The following is a 23484-nucleotide window of genomic DNA, read 5'->3' as shown; positions in this document are numbered from 1 at the left end:
GTATAATTTTTTTAGTCTTTTTTATACCAACGGTAAGCAACTTATAATTACACAAATAAGTAAAGGAGTTACAGTAAAACACTGTAAGGTGTGTGGGTGGGGTTTGAGGGCAGTAGAAGTCATGTCCAAACATGGAGGGCACCCTCAAAAATATGACAAATAAAATAAAACATTGTAGTAAACGTGAGAAGCAACTTGCTGCTTAAGACCTAACATTAACTTGTAAAAACACCTGAAATGGGAGTCTACGAAAACTATGCCTGGCTTGAGACAGGCATTCTTGTTAAAGGAGGGGTAGCTTGTTAGCAGAACTGGATTGAATTCATACAGTTATTATAAAGGAATTTAAAATATATATTTATTACAAATTGTAGTGCGTGTATAACCTGCCAGTGCAGTTAGCTGTGGTACTGGGGAAAATGGGGATGTAGGCAAATCCACGTCAGTTTTTCAAAAGGAGATTCCAGGCATTTGTGGAACATCAGATGAATAAGGTTAACTTTTGTAAAAGAATAAAAACTTGACGATGATGAAGTTCTTAAGGCTATATATACATGCAATATAACGACACAGGTCCCATACAGCCTCTGTGAAAGGAAGTCACGCCTCCCAAATGTATGACTTCTTTGAAGGGTGCAGAGAAGGGTGTGAGGTTCAGTGTAATGCACTGGAATTTCAGAAACGTTTTAGGGGAGACACCCAACCGTAACTATAAGAGAAAATAAGCTCCATGGGATAAGGTGTGAATGTTAGAAGGTAAGAAACAACGGGTGGGATTAAATGGTAAATTTTCAAAAGAAGACCGTCACCACCATAACTATGTGTATAAAATCATTTATCCTAAATAAGTCCTTGCCACTTAGCAGAGAAATCTTGGTATTTTTATGAAAAGTTCTTTGAACACATCAGTTCATTACTGAGCAGGTATCAAAAAGGAAAATACATGATGGGAAGTCATGGCGAAAGAACTGCAGAGAAAGTGGAGATTGTTTTTTTTTTTATTTTCTAAGCTCATATTTAGCATCCTAAATATATGCACGCAGTCTCAGTCAATGTGTCTTGCTTTAAAAAAAGAAAAGGGGGGGAGGGAATTAGATTGCCTTCCCCCCAAAATGTACTACCATCAAGTTTAAGTAGAGAGAGTATGAAATTTAATAATTAATGTAGAATTGCTGAATAGCTGAGATTTTAAAATAGGTTTGAATTCTACATCTTGTAAAATAAACGTAAATATGACAAAGCCAGTGAATAGAACTAGGGTATAATTACAGTTTGTTTAGTGCCCCTCATGCTAGCAGCTATAAGCTTGTAAGACATAAGAAAGATACTGTGGAAGTAAAAAAGAAATAAAAAATAGAGGCATTCCGAAAAGGATTAGGTACCTCCTAGGTAGTTGGGTTCATTTGCAGCCATTAAATGTGATGATTGAATGCAAGCAGTCGTCACATAAAAGCCCTGGTTTCATTAGGGTAAAGATCAGTGTATTTTTTTATATTCTCTCCGAAAGCATCTGCTGCTAGTTCCAGATACTAGATACTGAGCCAGGTTGTTCGGATTTTATGAAGAATTAGACAGATTAAGCTCAATTGCCAAGAATTCAGTTTTTCTGGTACAGGGATAAACATGGTATGTAACTAAAAGTAGTAATTGTAAATACCTTCTTTATATTTCCTTAAATTTCTACCTTGATATTATCTTGAGAAGGTACTATAAATCAGCAGATTCCTCCAAAGATTTGAATTACCAGTGTAGTCCAACCTGATAATATTAAATACACAAAAAATTGGGAAATAATTGCTACACACTGGTGTATGCGAAAAAGATGGAATTGAAAATTAGGCTGCCCCTGGTTAAAGTTAACTTTGGTACTTCCTCTGCTACGATGATGTCATGTAATATAAATCAGTTGCACGGTATTTTTTTCAGCAGTAACAGATAATACAAAAAAAAAAATCCCACAACTTAAAACACCCCAGTTTATCGAAATCGGGGAAGTGTGATTGGTTAGAAATTACGGTACTTGGGATAACATAGGAGAGTTTGTAACTAGTAGCTAAATTTAATAAGCCTTTTAAAAAAAAAAAAAAGGGTTGTTGACAAATTATTTATTTATTTCTGAATGTATTTATTTAAGGTCATTGAAGGATGTGCCTGGTTATTTGGGACAGTCACCTTGAAATACCTAACTTCCTTAGCGTTTGGAATAGCTGATGATGTAAGTTCTTTTGTCTGAGCATCTGGGTGGGGTCTTTCAAAAAATTTTTCTTAATTCTTAATATTTTAATTTTGGCACCTTACTGACATACTTCCCTAAAATTCCAAGACTCGTTTTGCAGCGATGGCGGAGGGATTGCATACTTGCTTTCTCATTCATTATGTATTATCACTTTGAGGTGTTATTGCTGAAATGCGTGAAAAGACAAATGTTTTTACTATTGAGTTAGTAAATGTTCTGTGTGTTTGTTTAAGTGTGGATTTATAGATCTTTGTTTATTTTGGATATATTCTACCAACATATTTTCCTTACTATTTCCTTAGTATATTCCTTACCTACGCGAGTTCTTAGTTCGCCTTCCTCTGAAGCTGGTTTTTAAGACAGTTCAGAAAGGCTGGTTGTAACTAGGACTCCTCACTTCCCTTCAGCCCCTTGATTGTCAGATTCTACTGTTAAAAACCTAAACCTATCTGCAGATATGCATCGAGGGGCAACCGACGGGAAGCTTATATCTTAAAATACGAGTATGCAAAACTAGGCTCTTGAACCCATTTGCAATGGTAACGCCCTTTACCTGCTGCTTTCTGCTCTTTAGTTAACGAAGTCCAATTTGTCTTACACTCAAAGATGCCATTTAATAGACCAGAAATATGTTTTTGGTGCTCTTATAATGATATTGTAAGTGGTATAAACTTCTTCTAATTAAAAGTATTTCTCATATACATTTAAACTACTTTGTTGTGGAAAACAGAACAGTTTGGCTTACTACAGCTTTTTTCTTTTTTTTCTGTATATCCTACCAGGCTCATATAGGAAATATACTAAAATCTAAATTTATTGGCTACAAGGATTTTGATACATTAATGTATACCTGTGCTGCAGAGTTTGACTTCATGGAAAAAGAGGTAATTTGATCAAAATGGGTGATTATGGAAGAGGGAGATTTTAGTTTTATCTGAATTTATAACTTAAAACATCTGAGAGCCGTAATCTCCTACTGCCATTATTAGTTCTTGGTGCTCAGTTGTGAAGTTAGAGATATTAATGAACTTAAGCTGAATTTAACTGAGTTCTTGCCAAAGAAATGAAAATAACTTACTAATGACCTCAATATTATGACCTCTTGTGTGATAGCTTGGTGGAGTTTAAATTTGAGTTTCTTTAAGCTTGCTTTGTTCTTGTTGAATGATCTAAATTTACGTTTGACTCGAGGAAGAACTTATTGTATTGTTTTTTTAAAATGACTATTGAAGTAATTATAGGTGAATGGAAAGCAATTAATGCGGTTTATTTGCATTGTAGACTCCAGTAAGATACACAAAGACTCTGCTATTGCCAGTTGTTCTGGTGGTTTTTGGGGTAATCATCAAAAGGGTAAGTGATTGATTTAGTGAGGCACCTTTACCTTGAATTTACTTTTTAGGTTTTTTGAAGGGATCGCTGTTTATTTTAAGATGGGAAGAAGTTAGTGTGATGGGTTAACCTTGGCTGGCTGTCAGGTGCCCACCAAGCTGTGCTCTCCTTCCCTGTCCTCAGCAGGACAGGGAGGGTAAAAATGGGTCAAGACAGGGACAGAGAGATCACTCACCAATTTTACTGTCATGTGCAAAACAGAGTTGAATTGGGGTAGATTAATTTATTGTCAAAAATAGAGTAGGATTGTGAGAAACAAAAAGAAAACTAAAAACACCTTCCCCTCATTCCCACCCCCTTCTTTCCAGGCTCAATGGGTCCCTAGGGCCCACAGACTGCAGTTCCTTAAGAACTGTTCCAGCGTGGGTACTTTCCACAGGGTACAGTCCTTCAGGGTTGTAGCTCCTGCCAGAAAATCTGCTCCTGTGTGGACTTCTCTCCACGAACTGCAGTTCCTGCCAGGAGCTTGGTCCGGTGTGGGCTCTCCATGAGTTGCAGCTTCCTTCAGGGCATGTCCACCTGTTCCGCCGTGGTCCTCCACAGGCTGCGGGGTGGATATCTGCTCCGCCATGGTCCTCCACAGGCTGCGGGGTGGATATCTGCTCCGCCATGGTCCTCCATGGGCTGTAGGGAGAAAACCTACATCATGAAGCCTACATGTGATGGTCTTCACAAGCTGCAGCAGAGTCTCTGCCCTGGCACCAGGAGCACCTCATAGAATTGTCTAGGTTGGAAGGGGCCTTTAAGATCATCTAGTCCAACTATCAACCTAACTCTGACAAAAAAAAAAACAAAGAAAAAACAACCTATCACTAAACCATGTCTCTAAGCACTATGTCAACTCGGCTTTTGAATACCTCCAGGCATGGTGCCTCAACCATTTCCCTGGGCAGCCCATTCCAATGTCCAATAGCCCTTTCAGTGGAAACGGTTTTCCTGGTGATCTGCTTCCTTCACTGACCTTGATGTCTGCAGGGTTGTTTCTCTCCCATTTTACTCACTGCTCTCTCTTAAAGCTGCTGCACAGGGTTTGTTACCTTTTTTTTAAACATGTTACCAACAGAGGCACCACCAGCATCAATGATGGCACCAGCTTTGGCCAGTGGTAGATCTGTTTTGGAGCTGGCTGGAACTGGCTCTTTCTGATACAAGGGCAGCCCATGGTCTCTTCTCAAAGAAGCCACCCCTGCAGCCCCCTTGCTACCAAAACCTTACCACATAAACCCAGTACACTTAGATAAAATACAAGTTTTCAAAAATTATTTGCTTAAAAGTCCAGTCATAGAATCATAGAATGGTTTGGGTTGGAAGGGACCTTAAAGATCATCCAGTTCCAACCCCCCTGCCCTGGGCAGGGACACCTCCCAGCAGACCAGGTTGCTCAAAGCCCCATCCAGCCTGGCCTTGAACCCCTCCAGGGATGGGGCATCCGCAGCTTCTCTGGGCAACCTGTTCCAGTGTCTCACCACCCTCACAGCAAAGAATTTCTTTCTAGTATCTCATCTAAATCTCCCCTCTTTCAGTTTAAAACCATTACCCCTCGTCCTATTGCTCCACTCCCTGACAAAGAGTCCCTCCCCATCTCTCCTGTAGCCCCTTCAGGTACTGGAAGGCCGTTATAAGGTCTCCCCGGAGCCTTCTCTTCTCCAGGCTGAACAACCCCAACTCTCTCAGCCTGTCTTCATAGGAGAGGTGCTCCAGCCCTCTGAGCATCTTCGTGGCCCTGAGTTAGTGGTAAAACTTGCTTTGTTGTTAAATGCAAAAAAAAAATTTCTGTCCCTTAGCTGACGAGCGCTGTAACTGAAGTTTGTAACTGTTTTTGCAGATTTGATTATGTATATTTTGTGTTAAAAGAGCTTACAGTTTACACGGGAACAGATGGGATAACTGCTAACTGCGTGGCTAATTAAACATCCTCAAAAAGAATTTTTTATCTAAAACATTGCATATCTTTATCTCTCTAAATGAGATTAACCAGGTGTAATTTAATTTAACAAATGTTGAAAATGCTTTAGAATGCTTTTGAAAGTTTATTCATACTTTTTGTTGGCTCTTGTTTTCTTCAGGCAATTAAATATCTTATGTGGGCCTTATCTAAGGCAGGCCAATGTGAAAGGTAAACATTGTTGTCTTTTTTTAATGTAGAACTGAATTTTCTGCTAGAAGTTTATTAGGTTTGCTATATGCTTGATAATTCAGAATTCTAAATTATTTGGTCCTTTTTGAAGGGTAAATTATCTATAGTTCAGTAACTGAATGGCTTGGATATACTATATGTGGTATTTTTATAGGATGTCGAAAACTAAGTTTAGCTATTGAACTTAGTTTTAGACATCTTAACTCTCTTACTCCCAAATTTTCTATTTAAACACTTGTTCTTCTGCTCAGTTCCTGAACCAATATTTATTTATGTGCCTGTTCACTTTTCTCTTATAAATAGCGAATGCAAATTCTTTCCTCCCCGTTGTTTTTTCCAGGTTACAAAGATACCCGAGTTTAATCTTTAGGAAGGGATCCCAACTGTATTGATTTCATTTTCTAAATATCTGTAATTCCTGCTCTGCCACAGCTGTTTGGCATCACTTACTGCTGCAGTGCTCAAGAGCAGTCAATTTGTCCAATTGAATCTTGTAATTTCTCTGACATAGCTTTTTACTTCCCGATTTATTTTTTTTTTCCAATTTATCACTAATCATTTCAGTGATCCCTGCTTTCCGTAGTCAAAATCAAAATTTCAATAGATGTGCGCAGGATTCAGCATCCTGTCTTCGCAGATGTTTTTGGACAGCAGCAAGTATACATGATTTTGACTTCCTTCACATTTATATTTCCTTCTGAGAACCCCAAACCAATCTGTGTAGTACCTGAGTAAGCGACAGGCTCTCTTTTTGGTACCAGCCCTGTGCCTGTTTTATGTTACTAAAGTTTCATTCTCTAAATAAGCTGTTCTAGATACGAAATAATTCCTGGAAATAATTTAAAACCTGCTAAAATTATTTTTCAGCTTTCCAAATACATACAGGGAGTGAGGAGGAGAGTTACTAATTAGCAATATATTCCAAACCTTGTTACGGAGAGGGGAAAAAAAAATAAATCTCTGCAGGCACTGACTCATGCTTACTGGATTAGTTCAGTTGTCTAGAGCCAGTAGAGATGACTTCAAAGTAAAACCGGTGCTTCTGTAGTACATAAATAATGTGATTTTTTTTTGTTGTTGTTTTTAATTTAGAGAGGAACGTTTTAACCACGGGGAGGTAAGATTCTTTTTCTGCACAGTGTTATTTGTATGTTAACGCGGACACTCAATATTGAAATACAGGTTGCAATGGTTTATTTGAAGGGAAGTGTTTGCATTTTTTGTTCCCTTGTCTTAAATTGGGTCCAGTACATCACCAAAATAACTCTGGAATGTTGAACAGAAAAAAACACTAGCTAATGGTGGGGTGGCAGTGCGAGAGAGGAGTCTTTTGGGCTTTAGCTGTAGCAGTACAGAAAGACTCTGAAATGATGCTGGACTTTGCATTTTCCCTGTAAAGGCTGAGAAGGAGGTTGGTTCCTTTACTGGGGCTTCACACGGCAGATAGTGTTAAAACTCTGATTTGAAATATGATGAAAATAATTCTGCGTTTGGTTCTTTTAATAAAATTATGTGAAAAATATAATGGAACGGCAGCTTTCTTACGGGATTTCTTTATTTGCAATTAAGTCAGCAAGGGCATTGCAAAACTTCCTCAAGAGCAGTTTATTTGGGGTTTGTGCTCATACCATTCAAAATGTGACAATCAGATTGCGCTGGTTGTGAAAAATGCCTGTGTGATTTCAGCGAATCACAGAATGCTACGGGGTGGGAAGAGACCTCTGGAGATCATCTAGTCCAACCCCCTGCCAGAGCAGGTCCACCCAGAGCAGGTCCCACAGGAATGTGTCCAGGTGGGGTTTGAATGTCTCCAGAGAAGGAGACTCCACCACCTCTCTGGGCAGCCTCTTCCAGGGCTCTGCCACCCTCAAAGTGAAGAAGTTCCTCCTCATGTTTGGATGGAACTTCTTATGTTCCAGTTTGTGCCTGTTCCCTCTTGTCCTGTCCCTGGGCACCACTGAAAAAAGACTGGCCCCATCCTCCTGACACCCACCCTTGAAGTATTTATAGGCGTTGATCAGATCCCGCCTCAGCCTTCTCTTCTCCAGACTAAAAAGCCCCAAGTCCCTCAGCCTTTCCTCATGAGAGAGATGCTCCAGGCCCCTCATCATCTTTGTAGCCCTCTGCTGGACCCTCTCCAGCAGTTCCCTGTCCTTCTTGAACTGGGGAGCCCAGAACTGGACCCAGTGCTCCAGATGGGGCCTCCCCAGGGCAGAGTAGAGGGACAGGATGACCTCCCTCGACCTGCTGGTCACACTCTTCCTGATGCCCCCCAGGTTGCCATTGGCCTTCTTGGCCACAAGAGCACAGAGTTCCATAGATTCAATATTAGGAGTGGTGAGTGACATCTCTGCTTTTTAACCTTTTTTGAGAATATTAAAGGAAGCTGCCTGTGGTTGTGTGAGTACCAAGGATGAATTTATGTGCTGCTTTCATTTCATACTTAGGTATTTTAGGTGTTAAATAACAAGGTCTCCTCCCTTCTATAAAGAGGTTATACAAGAAACTTTACATATGTTATTCCCTGTTTCTATTTCGGGATCATGGCTAGCCATTTCTCCAGCTCCTTTTGGGTTTGTTATTAATGTTTATCCTTCCTGTTGTTCCATACCCTAGCGTTCTACACATGCTTTAGAAAAAAGATGACAGAAAATCCTTATCACTGTCTGAAATGCAAAGATCTTTACTTTGATGCTTTTTCAGACAAGCTCCTCATTTAAGCTATACTGAAAATGAAGTTGTGTGTTTAAGACACAAATGAGAAGTATGCAAATACTATGCTTTTGTGGTTTTGTTTGTTTCTGCAGCTGGTGTACCATGCGTTGCAGCTGTTGGCGTACAGCGTCCTAGCGATCTTAATCATGAGACTAAAACTATTTCTGACGCCTCATCTATGTGTTATGGCTTCCTTGGTGTGTTCAAAACAGGTAAGTTCTTTTTTTAATCCTGTAGCTATCTCAATACTTACAGTATTACCCAGATATTCATCCTGAAGCACATTTCTTGTGTCTAATTTCTAAATCTGAGTGTACCAGTTAAAAATAAACCAGATTATATTGCCTGTCGAAAAAGATGATTATACAAGTTCTATTTTCCCCTCTCCTCAAATAAAGCAAATGTCTTGTTTTATGGGACTTGTCCAATGGCATTATTACATGAGTCAATATGCTGTATATTGAGCTTGAGCACAGGGAGACATGCACTGGATTTCACTGTATTTACACACTTTGGTGCCATTGCATGTTTTTTACTGACTAATAATTTTATCCAAACAGTGTTTGACTTTGTTTACACTGTGTTTTCACAGCTCTCTAGAGTTTACTGCCTTGCATATTTTTTTTGTGTGTGTTTAAGTCTTTCCAGAAGTATGGTTTTGAAGTCTTGTGTGTTGAAAGCATTTCAGCCTTAAAAATCAAAAGTCAAATGCCTAACTCGGATTTAATTTTCCTAGCTTGAAATCATCCATAACATAAAATGTTACTAGATTTTTCTCCAGATCTAAAAGATCTTAGAATTGGCTTTCGGTGTTTTAGTATCTGTGTTATTGTGAACTAGATTAAACCTGTATCTAAATAGCTGTTTTAGAAGCTTTTGCAGTTGCAGCAAAAGTGGGGCAAGCAGTCCTTTGTCTGGGAAGCAGATGGGGAGGTAGATTGAAAACTGGCTGAATGGCTGGGACCAGAGAGAGGGGTGATCAGTGGTACAAAGTCTGATTGAAGGCCAGTAACTAGCGATACACCCCAGGGGTCAGTACTGGTTCTGTTCTACATCGTTGTTAATGATCTGGCGAATCATAGAATTGTCCAGGTTGGAAGGGACCTTTCAGATCATCGAGTCCAACCATCAACCGAACTCTGATCAAAACCATCACTAAACCATGTCTCTAAGCACTATGTCAACCCGGCTTTTCAATCCCTCCAGGGATGGGGCCTCAACCACTGCCCTGGGCAGCCCAGTCCAAGGTGCAATAACCCTTTCCGGGGAAACATTTTTCCTAATATCCAACCTGAATCTCCCCTGGTGCAACTCGAGGCCATTTCCTCTTGTCCCATGGCCTGTTCCTTGGGAGCGGAGACCGACCCCCCCCTGGCTACACCCTCCTTTCAGGGAGTTGGAGAGAGCGAGAAGGTCTCCCCTCAGCCTCCTTTTCTCCAGGCTGAACACCCCCAGCTCCCTCAGCCTCTCCTCACAAGACTTGTTCTCCAGACCCCTCACCAGCTCCGTTGCCCTTCTCTAGACCCGCTCCAGCCCCTCAATGTCTTTTTTGTGGTGAGGGGCCCAAAACTGGACACAGCCCTCGAGGTGGAGCCTCACCAGTGCCCAGTACATTGGGGCAGAGTGTGGTGGGTATATCACAGTGTCATGGGGCAGAGTATACCCTCAGTGAGTTTGCTGATGCTACAGAACTGGGAGGAGTGGGTGGTACACCAGATGGGTGTGCTGTCATCCAGAAGGACCTCAACAGGCTGGAGAAATGAGCTGACAGGAACTTCATGCAGTTCAACAAAGGGAATTGACAAACTCCTGCACCTGGGGAGGAATGACTGTAGGCACCAGTAGATGCTGGGAGATGACCAGTTGGAAAACTGCTTTGCGGAAAAGGACCTGAGGTTCTGGTGGACACCAATTTGCACATGAGTTAGCAATGTACCTTTGCTGCAAAGAAGGCCAACAGTATCCTGGGCTGCGTCAGGAGGAGTTGAAGGAGGTGATCCTTCCCAGCTATTTATTATTGGTGAGGCCACAGCTGGAGCGCTGGGTCAAGTTCTGGGCTCACCAGTACCAGAGAGGCATGGACATACTGGAGAGAGTCCAGCAAAGGGCCACGAAGTTGTTTAAGGAGCATCTGTCCTGTGAGGAAAGGCTGAGAGAGCTGGGACTGTGCAGTTTTGAGAAGAGAAGGCTCAGGGGAATCTTATCAATTGTGTACAAATACCTGAAAGGAGAGTGTAAAGAGGATGGAGCCAGGCTTTTTTCACTCGTGCCCAGTGACAGGACAAGAGGCAATGAGCACACACAGAAACCCAGGAGGTTCCCTCTGAACATCAGGAAACACTTTTTTACTGTGAGGGTGACCAAGTGCTGGCAGAGGTTGTCCAGGGAGGTTGTGGAGTCTCCATCCTTGGAGATATTCAAAAGTCATCTGGACATGGACCTGGGCAACTGGCTCTAGGTCACCCTGCTTGAGCAGGGGAGCTGGACCAGATGACCTTCAGAGGTCCCTTCCAACCACAGCCATGCCGTGAATGTGTAGAAAGTATTACTTACGTCACACAGAGTAAGTATCCCACATTGAGAGAGTGAAAGATTATGATTAATAGTGATCTGGGCTTACTGAAAAAAACACAAATTGGGAAGATGAGGTGGGGGATTTGTGAAAATGTGGATATGGAGAACATCACCATGAGGATTAGTGGGAAAGAGAATCCAGTGCTAAGAACTGTTGCAGAAGAAAGAAAAGAGCACAAAATGTTTGTTAGAGTGGGGAAACCAACAATGGCTGGGGAAGAAAATTAGGATTTTAATAAAAAAACTGAGTTGTTAGGTTTGCTGTTCTTGAAAACTGAAGAAAGACAAGAATAATGTTACAAAGTTCAGTACTCAAAATCTGGAGTGCCGGAACTGGCAATGTATGTACAGCTTCTTTCTGTCTGCCTTGTGCATATGCAGTATGATACAGACTACAATCATAGAATTGGTTAGGTTGGAAAAGACCTTTAAGATCATAGAGTCTAACTGTTAACCTAGCACTGTCAAGTCCACTACTAAACCATGTCATAGAATCACAGAATGGTTAGAGTTGGAAGGGACCTTCAAGATCATCCAGTTCTAACTCCCCTGCCATGGGCAGGGACACCTCCCACCAGACCAGGTTGCTCAAAGACCCATCCAGCCTGGTCTTCAACTCCTCCAGGGATGTGGCATCCACAGCTTCTCTGGGCAACCTGTTCCAGTGTCTCACCACCCTCACAGCAAAGAATTTCTTCCTAATATCTCATCTAAATCTCCCCTCTTTCAATTTAAAGCCATTAGCCCTTGTCCTATTGCTCCACTCCCTGGTAAAGAGTCCATCCACACCTCTCCTGTAGCCCCCTTCAGGTACTGGAAGGCCATTATAAGGTCTCCCCGGAGCCTTCTCTTCCCCAGGCTGAGCAACCCCAACTCTCTCAGCCTGTCTTCATAGGGGAGGTGCTCCAGCCCTCTGATCATCTTTGTGGCCTCCTCTGGACCTGTTCCAACAGGTCCATGTCCTTCCTGTGCTGAGGACTCCAGAGCTGGACACAGTACTCCAGGTGGGGTCTCATGAGAGCAGAGCAGAAGGGCAGAATCACCTCCCTGGACCTGCTGGCAACACTTTTCTTGATGCAGCCCATGATAAAAAGAAATCCCTAAGCACTGCATCTACACATCTATTAAATAACTCTAGAGATGGTGACTCAACTACTTGAGCTGTGCCCGATAGAGATTGTTTTTCCCACAATATCTGTGGTTGGTACCTGTCCTAAAGGTGAATTAGGGTTGCGTGGTGAAGGCAATTACTATCTATGGAACATCTGACACCTGTGTCACAACTGGAAGAGAAGCAAATGAGGCAGAATTATGCAAAGAGGAGAAATGAGGACGAGGGGTTGTGGTTTTAAATTGAAAGAGGGGAGATTTAGATTAGAGACTAAAAAGTTGTTCTTTACGGTGAGGGTGGTGAGACACTGGAACAGGTTTAGATGGCACTTGTTATGTTCCAGTTTGTGCTCGTTCCCTCTTGTCCTGTCCCTGGGCACCACTGAAAAAAGACTGGCCCCATTCTCCTGACACCCACCCTTTAAGGATTTATAGGTGTTGATCAGATCCCCCCTCAGTCTTCTCTTCTCCGGACTAAAAAGCCCCAAGTCCCTCAGCCTTTCCTCATGAGAGAGATGCTCCAGGCCCCTCATCATCTTTGTAGCCCTCTGCTGTCCCCTTTCCAGCAGTTCCCTGTCCTTCTTGAACTGGGGAGCCCAGAACTGGACCCAGTGCTCCAGATGGGGCCTCGCAATAATGTCCTACGTTCAGTAAACATGAATACTTCTTGAGAGGTTTCACTGAAGTTTAGTGGAAAAGCAATAGCAGAGATGTTTCATGCTGTAATAAATATTAGATTCCTTAGAGAAATAAAAACTAATTCTGCTGCATGTGACATCATGGAACTGTTGTCTAGAAATTAATTGATTCTTGCATTTCAGTTGTTTGGATGGCTCTTCTGTAAAATCCAGCCCAAAACATTGGTCTTTGCTATTTTAGCATTGATGGCAATAGAGGGATCGGCAAATCTTCAAACTCAGTGGAACATCATGGGAGAATTTAGCAATTTGCCACAGGAGGAACTTCTAGAGTGGATAAAAGTCAATACCAGACAAGGTAAACTCTTCAATAACGTATGATTCCTCATTTACTGTGAGATGTAACTAGAGCACTTGGTATGAATGACTGCAGAGGTATTGCTACTATCGGTGGCTTTGCCTTGGGACTATCCTAAAGCGATGGTTTAATGACATAGTTTGTGTATGGACAAGTATATCTCAAATGAAAAAAAAAAAACAAAACAACAAAAATCCCACTGAAAACTTGATTTGTTAGGCTCCAGGCTACCAGTCTGGAGGTTCTAGCCACTGGTGTAGTATTTCTGTAGCAAAAGCGTTTTTGCAAAGTCCACTTAAAATAGATTTTTTTTTTTATTTTTTTTTTCCTTAAATGACACTGGTCCTGGCTGTGGGTCCATGATCGTCATTTTTCTAGAAGAGAATTCAAAGCGTGTGGGTTGTGTTTGCACTCATCCTTTTACTAAAATGAGTAAAAGTGTCAGAAAACCAGGAAACCAAGTAGTTGCCTTTTTAGCATGGAAATTCTTTTCTAGCCGATGTGGACTGAGATTTTATTGCTCACGTAAGAATGGTGTAAGAAGTGACAAAAGCTTGTCATGATGAATATGTTATTCTACCCATGCAAGAAAAATAAGATATATTAAATCTCCATTCTTTGATGTTTAGTAATCTAATGACTTAATGCTGAGTTCAAGGCTAAAAAATAAATAGAGCATCCCTTGTTGGTGCATCTGTTGTTGGAGCATCTCTTTGTGCATCTCTTGCTGGTGCCATGTGGGACCTTGTCAGGAGGAGTACTCTACCCTCTTTATGTTTTTCTGCAGGATTACTGTTTAGGTGTTTGAAGATTGCTTCTCTGCTTTTACTGCTTGGGTCTTCATTTCAAACATGCCTTTGGTCAAACAATGGGGCTTTGAGCAACCTGGTCTGGTGGGAGGTGTCCCTGCCCATAGCAGGGGTGTGGGAACTCGATGGTCTTTAAGGTCCCTTCCAACCCAAACCGTTCTGTGATTCATTCCGTGTTTCAGATGCAGTTTTTGCAGGAGCAATGCCTACAATGGCAAGTGTTAAATTGTCTACGCTTCGTCCTATTGTAAATCATCCTCACTATGAAGATGCAGGATTAAGGTAAATTTCGAAGCTGAGGATTTATTTTTATTTGTTACTAATTCTCTTAATGTTGATAATATACAGTACACGTTATGTTGTAAAATTTGTTAAAACCCCATAGAACTTGATTTCTTATTTTAGTCAGATTGAAAATATGTGCAGTATTTCTTCAGGATTTATGTTCATCAGAAAAGATATGCTGTAGGATAGACAGGGCTTCAAACTTACGTACAAAAAAATCAGAATATAATTATGGAATTGGAATTAATGTGTAGTATTATATCCTTTCTTCATTGTAGTTATTCCTGACATGACTAGACAGACTTGATTTTTTTTTTTTTTCTCAAGACAACCAATATAGTTATTCCCATTAGCTATCTGTGGTTGTGATAATCTATCTAATTATTGAAATATTAAGACTATTTAAAACAGAAATTTTGTAAGGGAATTACTGAGGGTTTTACATTTTTATTTTTAAGATCAGGATATTTTTGTAAGTTGAAATTGATTTATCTGAAAAGGCCATGAACTTTTATTTTTTAATTTTAATATCATAGCATCATTTTTTAGCAATTTGGTAAAACTGGTTTAAAAAGAAACAATGAGAAAACACCAAGACAGAGAGCGATAAAGGAGAAAAGGAGGAGATTTGTTTTACATGCCTTATGTCCGTATGTTCTTTGTCTGGCATTAACTGGCTTTAACTTTTTTGGTCAGCCCTGAATCGGACAAGCAGTTGGGCTAGATGATTATTGTAGGTCCCTTCCACCTGAAATACTCTGTTCTATTCCTATTCTAACTACAGAAATAGAGGACAGGGCATGTTTGGGGAAAATAAGCTGGAAGAGGATACAGTCTCAGAAAATGAATAGGATTTAACCACAATCAAAGGAGGATATTACTGGGGAATACAAACAGGATCGTGGTTTACAAGTGATGATTTTGCTTGATTCAGCATTGGCAGACATCAGGTCTTGCACTCTGCATTTAAAAAAAGGCCAAACAAGGGCAATGAGTGTGACCTTTTGCAGAAAGACTGGGCAGATGTTTTCTGCTGATCTCCTCCAGGCCAAGCAAGGTCATTTCTATCCTCGGCTATCACACGGTGAATTGAATCGCGTTGCTTTGACGTCTTTATACTTTCTGTTCACGGTAACCACGGATTTTCTTACAAAGTTGTCTCCTGCTACAGAGAAATCAAAGGGCTGCGTACATTGGTTTTGGAATCATTATATTTGTGAAGAAACAGTCGCATTAAAGCAAATGGCACTATTAATTTAAACTTTGGCTTAGCCTCGTTGTCTCGTGAAATAAAAAACCTTCCTGTCCAGTCCAAAGGTAAAGCTTACATTTTCAAGCTTGTCGCTGGCTAACTTTTATATTTCTCTTTTTGAAGGGCCAGAACTAAAGTAGTGTATTCCATGTACAGTCGAAAACCTGCAAAAGAAGTAAAAAGAGAACTGATAAAACTAGGAGTGAATTACTACATTCTGGAAGAGTCATTGTGCGTCAGCAGAAAAAAGTGAGTCGTCTCTGTCCTTCTCACAAGAATGAGCTCAAATCTGTAATTCTATCAAGTAGTAGTTTTGAAATGTTGATCTGGGCTTTATTAGAAGTGTCCAAAATACATTTTTGTCCAGCATCTCCAGATATTAATAAGTATAATTCTCTTTACCCGCATTAGCAACCTTATGGTCTTTGTGTGCACCTGAGAAGCTGTTGTTGTGTGTATTTTTAAACCTCCCTCTAAAATACAGAAGAGATTCACAAAGGAAACAAGGAATTATTTTGTGGTGGCAAGAACAGATGTGTTTGTATAATGAAAGCCTCGTATGAGTAAAAGATGCAGAGTAAAAGGTAGTTTGAGCACCAAAATATTATCCTATGCTTTTTTCCTTTTTTTTCTCCTCTTTTTGGCCTTTAGAACGTGATTAGTTCGGATGTTTTATTTTCTTTTCTAATATTTCTTTATATTTTTGTCTTATTTATTTAGAATAAAATGACATTAATCTGTTCTATTTCTCTGCTATTATCTTTGACAAAATTAGGAAAGTCTCATTAATTCTAACTTTGAAAGATAACTCTACAGGGAATTGGTGTTGGTTACATACCTTAATAAAAAAGCAAGGAGCTAGTACTTTTTGGTTTGGTTTTTTTTTTTTTTTTTTCTTAAAAAGCTGTTTTATTTCCTGAGTTTTCTTTAGAAACATTAGGAGTGTGAACATCATCCTCCGTTTAAGGGTCCCTGGTGATGCGTATTGTCTAATTTGAGTTAGTTTGTAATGCTTCCCCCTCCAAATTCATTCTTATTAATTATGTAACCACACAAGCAGACACATTTTACACGTTCTCGGTCCTTATTACTACTATATTTATTGATTTTTGTGATCTGATAAGAATGTCTAATGTAAAGACAAACTGGAAAAAATCTAGCTGGCACGATCAAGTATTCGTGAGGGGGGTTTATAAAACTGAGTTCAGGAGGCTGCATGGTTTTTGATGGCATTTCTTCGTTTCTCTTTTCTTATTCCTGTTTTCTAGGCCTGGTTGCAGTATGCCTGAAATTTGGGATGTTGAAGATCCTGCTAATAGTGGCAGAATTCCTTTATGTACCCTTATGAGCCAGGATTCCCGGCCATATTTCATCACAGTATTTGAAAATAGCAATTACAGAATCTTGAAGATTCCAAAGGAATAGCATTTCAATGCAAAGAACCATCAGTCTTTCAACTTTTTAAACTAGTAACTATAAGAATTCTAAGTCAGAAATACCTTTTCTACTAGGCTTAAAATGGAAAAATGTGTATTTTATTTTTTACCATTTTAAGTGAATTCTGATTATAGAAATATCTTAAACCTAACAGTTTGGATTTCTATTTCAGGGTCAGGCCCTTGAGATTTGCTATGCAAATGGTTATATGTTTGCACATTTTATTTAACGTTGATCCCAAAAGAGTTAAAAGTAGCTACAGGAAGTAACTCCGTTCTCAAAACCAACGATGTTGTGAAATGGGACTGTCAGAATGTCTTAGCAAAGCGAGTTTGTTTCAAGCTTTGGTGCTCGCAGCCAGCGACGGAGGAATGGTGCTATAGAGTCTGGCATCGCATTTCTCGTCTTGCTTTCATTACCCAGCTCCCTCCTGGACAAGGCGATACTAGAAGTTCTCTTTCACTAGTCATATTGGAGAGAAATGCATTTTTTTTTTGTCTTTGAGAGGATTAAGAACATTCATCATTTTGGATGACTTCAGACATGCTTTTTAAGCTCGCTTTGGAAATGGAGTTTGTAGGCAAACTTGAAACTTCATTATTTAGGTGCATGTTCTTGGAATCTTATTAAAAAAAGAAGACTAATATGGGTAATATTTGCAGTGAGCAATAGTTTAACTTCTCAGCGTCCGAGGATTTTTAGCATTCTTATGCATTCAGAATAAGCTGGCATAACATACATGAAATTTTTAAGGGAAAATGCTTTATTCAGGAAAAATATGTCATAGCCTTAGAAAGATACTAAAGTAAATCCTTCACTGCCTTAACTAGATCTTCAGCGCCTAACTTGATAAGAAATTACTTTCAAAATTTATGCCCTCTTTTTTTTTTCCCCCATGTATTATTAGATGCTGCCTGGATTTTCTCATCAGCATTAAAGCAAAAGGAAATTTAACCTTATTGTCAAAATGGTAGAGTCAGTTATGTGGGTGTAGTTGCTCCAACAGTATTAGACTGGTTCTGCAATTTGTTGATCATCTTGGTGTCACACCAATATTGTAGGTAATAAAGAATTTAGAGGTTTCGCTTCCCATGATACCCAGCGCAAGGACACCCTTTAGTCGTTTAACTGACTTGATAGAATTTTTGGATGTTTGTTGCCATTGGGAAGTATCACAGTAATTGTGATTCTACAATACGAGGCTTCTAAAGTCTTAATGTTTCTCTGTATATCATTCATGTTCTGCTTTTGTTTTGGCTTGGTTTGGTTGGTTGTTTTTTTTTGTTCAAACATCAGTCTATTGATGAGACTGGTCTTTTTAGCCCTAATAGCATCTAAGGATATTAGGTGCTATAGGAATAGCATCCATCATGCCTATAAGAGTATCAATTAAATGGGAGTCTATGATAAAGCAGTAGTGTAACAACTGATCAGTATTCTAAGACTTCTTATTTTTTTTAAAATCTGTTTATTGAGAGGGTGAGGGAGAATGACTGAAAATGCATTAGCTTTTTAACTTTTACAGAATAGATTTTGGAAACTTTTCTATAAGGAAACTACCACAAAAAGGGCTTTGGGGAAGTCACTTTTTAAAACCTTAGTTGAATTCAAGGAAGCAGGAAAAAAAAAATCTTTATATATATATAAACATTGTGACTAGTGTTACAGCACAAAAAGGTACTGTATTTTTATGAAGTTTATGCCAATTGTTGACATGTACTTATGTGGTTAAATAAAAAAGAAAAAGATGGAAATCATTCTCGTGTTTCTGACAGATGTTACTTTTCTGTTCTTATGTCCAGATATGATGAAGCTGGACCCTCAAGTAAACAATGCAAGTGCTTCGGATAATTAAACCAAACTCACACACCTCTTTCTCACCTTTTTATTTGGAATATCAGTGTGGGAAGATGGGAGGAGACGGTGAGAAAACATCAAATACATATTTACGCACAAAGTGGACTTGGAAGGCGGTTCAAAATTATTTTTGTTCTGTACTCAGATAATCAAGAGTGAAGCCCAAACACTGGTAGAATGAGGAAGCATTTGAAAGTTAAGGTTCAAGGATGTACTTTAGTAAAAACATTCCCCATTTGATGAGGAGGCTGTTGTTACTGAGTACATGGCCAGACCCTGACTGTAAATTGTCAGCTTGTGTTGAGGGATATGATACTGTCCCTCCCTTTGAACTGGTCTGAAACCTAAATAAATATTGTCATCTAATGTTAAGATGATAAAATCTAGTAATGGAAGAATATGAAGTAAAAAAATGCAATGTATGATTGCTGGGAAGAAACACGGGCGGTCATCAATTGGGTATATCATGTTATGAATTTCTTGTCATCCCAGTAATTTGTTCTCACTTCCAAAGGAAAAAAATCAGGTTTAAATAATATATAACATTTTACATGTTAGGAGTACCGTGTTAATATTACGCTCATCACTGCAACTTGAACCAGAAATGGAAGTTTGGGATTTCTTAGCTCTCACTGAAGTTTTTTTTTCCTTTGTGAGATCCTAATCAATAAATCTGTAACTCCGGTGAGTTCATTTTTGCATATGGGCTGGCCTTGGTGGAATTCAGGCACAGGACTGGAATACTTCAGTACCTGAGGGCAGTGTCTGTGACATTCCAGTAATATTGGATCACATAGATGTATCTGTTGGAATCTGCAATATTGCCAGCCTTGGATGAAGTTCTTCGTTACAAAGGGCACAGTTGCAATTCAGTATCGGTCTTCCGATAATTATTTAGACTCTAATATTTAATACGGAGGTCAAATGAGTTACCTTTGTGAAACAAAGATGCCGAGTCCTATTCCGAACTGCCTCGCACTTTGTCATTCTCACCTACCATAGAAAAAGAAATGGTTTTGCTTTTGCCCTCTTTTTGCAATTCAGCTTAAACAGTGAAACTAAATCGCTCGGTATCCCTTGGATTTTTCTGATTAAGATAATGAGTTCCATAACCTAGGACTTGCTCCAAGATAAGTAAAAAAACTCCTTCAGCAAAAGCAAATAGCTAAGGAAGAGTGCAACACGGGGTTGTCAGAAATCGGCATTGTTTAAAGCAATTACAAAATGCGAATTCTGGCTCGGGACCTGCATTTTCTGATTGCATTTTGGCGTAGCTTCTGTGGAATCAGAGAATCGTGAAAAAGGTTGGAAAAGGCCTTAAAGATCATTGAGTCCAATCGTATAACGCTGTTAGAACAACCTAGAAACGCTGCCGTTCCGTCTAAATTACAGAATGTGAAGGAGTGCGGTAAAACAACGGGACATTTTGAAACCCTAAAGAGTAATGTGGTTCTGAGTTGTTTCCAGCTGGAGGAAGGAAGCCCAGCGCCAACCGACAGCAGTGCTTTTCTGTGTGAGCTTTGTCATTGCGCCACGAGGAGAGAGCAAGGATGATGGATGCGGCCTGAAAGGAAAACTTCCCTGTCTGAATATTGATAAGAGTTTACATGTTAAGGAATAATTATATATACTTTGAGTGAAATTGGGACTCGGGACATAAAATGGCACGCGTTACTTCTAAATCTAAAGAACTGGTCAGCTGTGCAGGGTTTGCTTGGGCAGTGGAACCTCTCAATGCTATGACAAATTCTTAGCTGTAGCTGAAAGGAGGGTGTAGCCAGGGGGCGTCGGTCTCTTCTCCCAAGGAACAGGTGATGGGACAAGAGGAAATGGCCTCAAGTTGCCCCAGGGGAGGTTCAGATTGGATATTAGGAGAAATGTTTCCACGGAAAGGGTTCTTAAGCCTTGGACTGGGCTGCCCAGGGCAGTGGTTGAGGCCCCATCCCTGGAGGTATTTAAAAGCCGGGTTGACATAGTGCTTAGAGACATGGTTTAGTGATGGTTTTGATCAGAGTTCGGTTGATGGTTGGACTCGATGATCTGAAAGGTCCCTTCCGACCCGGACAATTCTATGATTCTATGACATAAGCCCTTCTATTTCAGTACAAAGTCAAATGTTGTGATAAACTGTCCGTAGCAGAGCTTTAAGCTGACCTGTTGGGCTGGAGCAGAGGGGTAGAAGGATTTTCAGGGTCAGGCAGAACCTTCTTCCTTCTCGGCAAATTGGCTTCTTTCTGCTCTTGAGCTCTTAAATTCTCCATTATTGGCAGAATTGATATAATGTCTGAAATGATCAGTTGTTTGAGTGGGTTCGTCACGTAGCACGTTCAACAACTTTATTGCTTCCTATTACAGCCTGGACAGAACTTCTATTGCGAGTGGGGTGTGGATAGAGCACAGTGGGTCAGTGGCTAACACCGGTTTCACGCCTGCCTGAGGACTCCGGCGGGTCCCGGTGGCCAGTGTCCCCCCTGTCAGGGTTATCAGTGATTCTCGAGTGCGAGCAGCGCTTGCGTTGCGCGTTGCCTGTCGGGCAGGAAGGCTGAGATGCAGCTTTTAGCCTGAAGAATGGGAAAACGCTTACTGGATCTCAGGGAATGGGAAAACCTCTGGTGTTCATCCGGAAGGACACTCGAGTTGATTCTTCAGGCTTTACTGAGCTTATTTTCAAAGCCAGGGCACCAAATTCTTACTTCCGTTGCTAATTATTGCTGTGTTTAGACGCCTGAGCGGTATCGCCTTCATGTCACTGAGCAACTGGTTGCTCAGGTTCTCCGACTGCAAGTCCCTGGAGCATCTCAGGATGCAGTTAGAAAATGTTCTTTGCGAGCAGTTAGTGTTTTGTTGCGGATGTCTCTGCCTGAGCTCTGGAAAAAATCCCAGCCTCTTCTGAAGTGTTGGCTTTTATAGTTTAACTGTTTCTAAAAGTCCAACTTTTTTTTTTTTTTTTTTCTTAGCAGAAGGTAGGTAGCAAAGGCTGAAAATACCCCAGAGTAGGATGTCTCCTATGTTTTTTCTGAATTAGCTTTATGATGGTGCTGGAATTACTGCCTTGCTTTGCTTTGATTTTGGTTATGGAATCATAACGCATCTATATTTGGAGAAATCTATCTTCCACCGCTCCTAAAATTAAGCTAAAGTTGGAATCAAGCTTAGAAGCTGGGAGGAACAGAAATTTTCATGTTCCTGAAGTATTTAAAGGCCATTCAACTCAAAGCACAAGTTGTATGAAAGCGGTGAGAGTAGATGTTTTCCTTGTTCTAGGTCCTTGCTGGGTTTAGCTGCAGTTACTGTGCGCGGGCGGCTGCGTACAGGATCTTCGATTCCACACCTCTTGCTGGCGTTTGTGTTGTTACCTAATTTAAAAGCAATAAATATTTTGAGCAGGGAAAAATGGTAACAACCTGATCAAAAGTGAGTCGTGTTCCGTGACATCTTTATTAGGCGCTTTAATCCTCGAGTTTACTCTCCTCAATGCTTAAAATCAATCAAATGTTACTCAGCCAGTGGTGCCGTCAGAATCATCTAGGTTGGAAAAGACCCTTGGGATCATCGAGTTCAACCATAATGGATAGGAAGAGATGAATAGGGCAGGAAGAGGGATTTTGGATGGTGATGGGAATTGAATTACTTTGAGAAAAAGTTTAGTAAGTGGAGCAAACTGAGGTTGCCGATCAAAAATGAAGAATGAGGTGAGGGTGGGGGCTGGGATGGGGGAAGATAAGGAATAGATGAGATGGTGAAAACTGCAAAAGTTAGCTCAAGAAAATGGGGCAAAAAATCAATCAGACCTTCGGGCAAGCAGAGGCTACAAAGCCCTTTGAGAGAACAGGGAGTACTTCTGTCCTCCAGGATGCACTCTCTACCTGGTCCTAGGAAAGAGACGTGACCAGGAGATTTATCAGGAGATTTCATCTGTTGCTTACACATTTCTGTATTTTTATCTTTAGCTTTCACCCGTGTCACATCTCATTCTTACAGGAGCAATTTAATCTTCCCATCTCAGGAACCTCATGGTCAGATGGAAGAAATGTCAGAAACAGTTAAGGTAACCCACACTGTGTGTAGACCTGAGAGAAAACGTGGAGCAGCAATTTCCATCAATAACTCCCTGCAGAGGTTTGGAAAGGCTCCCTGTTCCCTTAAAAGTATCCTTAAAAGAATCTGTAACTAATTTTCTAATTGATGAGGTCTTGCCTGTTTACTTGAGTGGTTGCAGGTTTGTTTCATCCGTTAGGTTTTTGCCTGAAAGAAAAAGGGAGTGTAAAGATGCCTTTGAATTAGGAGCCTGTGACATGTGTTGCCTTGCTTTGAACCCTTGATGTGCAGCCGAATCCAGAATTGAATTTAGAAAGAAACCCGTCGGCGCTGACGGGGTTGTGTTGTAAGAGTGACCTTACACACGAGGAAGCAGCAAAGCAATAAAGTTGGGGTTGAAACAAATTGAAAAGCGTAGATATATGCCGTGTCAAGGTGCAGCAGGGCTGCTGAAAGGAAACATGGTTTCAGTAAAGTCAGACTGTCTTTGGAATGTGGGTTTTTTGTGTTTTGGTTGGGTGTTTTTTGGTTTTTTTTTTTTTTTTTTTTCCCCTGTGTTCTATTTAATCTTATGCTGTTTCACTTCCATGTTGGGAAGTGGGATAAAACTGAACAGGATGGAATTGAGCCAAATTGAATAGCTGAA

The 23484-nt window shown here is 40.4% G+C and overlaps 1 protein-coding gene across 1 annotated transcript in view; it reads left to right on the top strand.

Annotated features, from left to right (window-relative positions):
* The window catches only part of DPY19L1 (dpy-19 like C-mannosyltransferase 1), a 52309-nt gene extending 35378 nt beyond the window's left edge, over nucleotides 1–16931 (top strand). The window contains exons 14-23 of the mRNA XM_074150560.1: nucleotides 2135–2215; nucleotides 3019–3120; nucleotides 3518–3589; nucleotides 5695–5744; nucleotides 6858–6882; nucleotides 8573–8692; nucleotides 12986–13160; nucleotides 14152–14251; nucleotides 15630–15755; nucleotides 16775–16931. Coding sequence (XP_074006661.1) covers nucleotides 2135–2215; nucleotides 3019–3120; nucleotides 3518–3589; nucleotides 5695–5744; nucleotides 6858–6882; nucleotides 8573–8692; nucleotides 12986–13160; nucleotides 14152–14251; nucleotides 15630–15755; nucleotides 16775–16931 — 1008 coding nt within the window. The remainder of the gene's footprint in view (nucleotides 1–2134; nucleotides 2216–3018; nucleotides 3121–3517; nucleotides 3590–5694; nucleotides 5745–6857; nucleotides 6883–8572; nucleotides 8693–12985; nucleotides 13161–14151; nucleotides 14252–15629; nucleotides 15756–16774) is intronic.
* The last annotated feature ends 6553 nt before the right edge of the window (nucleotides 16932–23484 follow it).

Source organism: Numenius arquata, chromosome 7 (genome assembly GCF_964106895.1).
Source record: "Numenius arquata chromosome 7, bNumArq3.hap1.1, whole genome shotgun sequence".
Lineage (NCBI taxonomy): Eukaryota > Metazoa > Chordata > Aves > Charadriiformes > Scolopacidae > Numenius > Numenius arquata.
The sequence above is the reverse complement of the archived record's forward strand: the minus strand, read 5'-3'. Positions and strand labels throughout refer to the sequence as shown.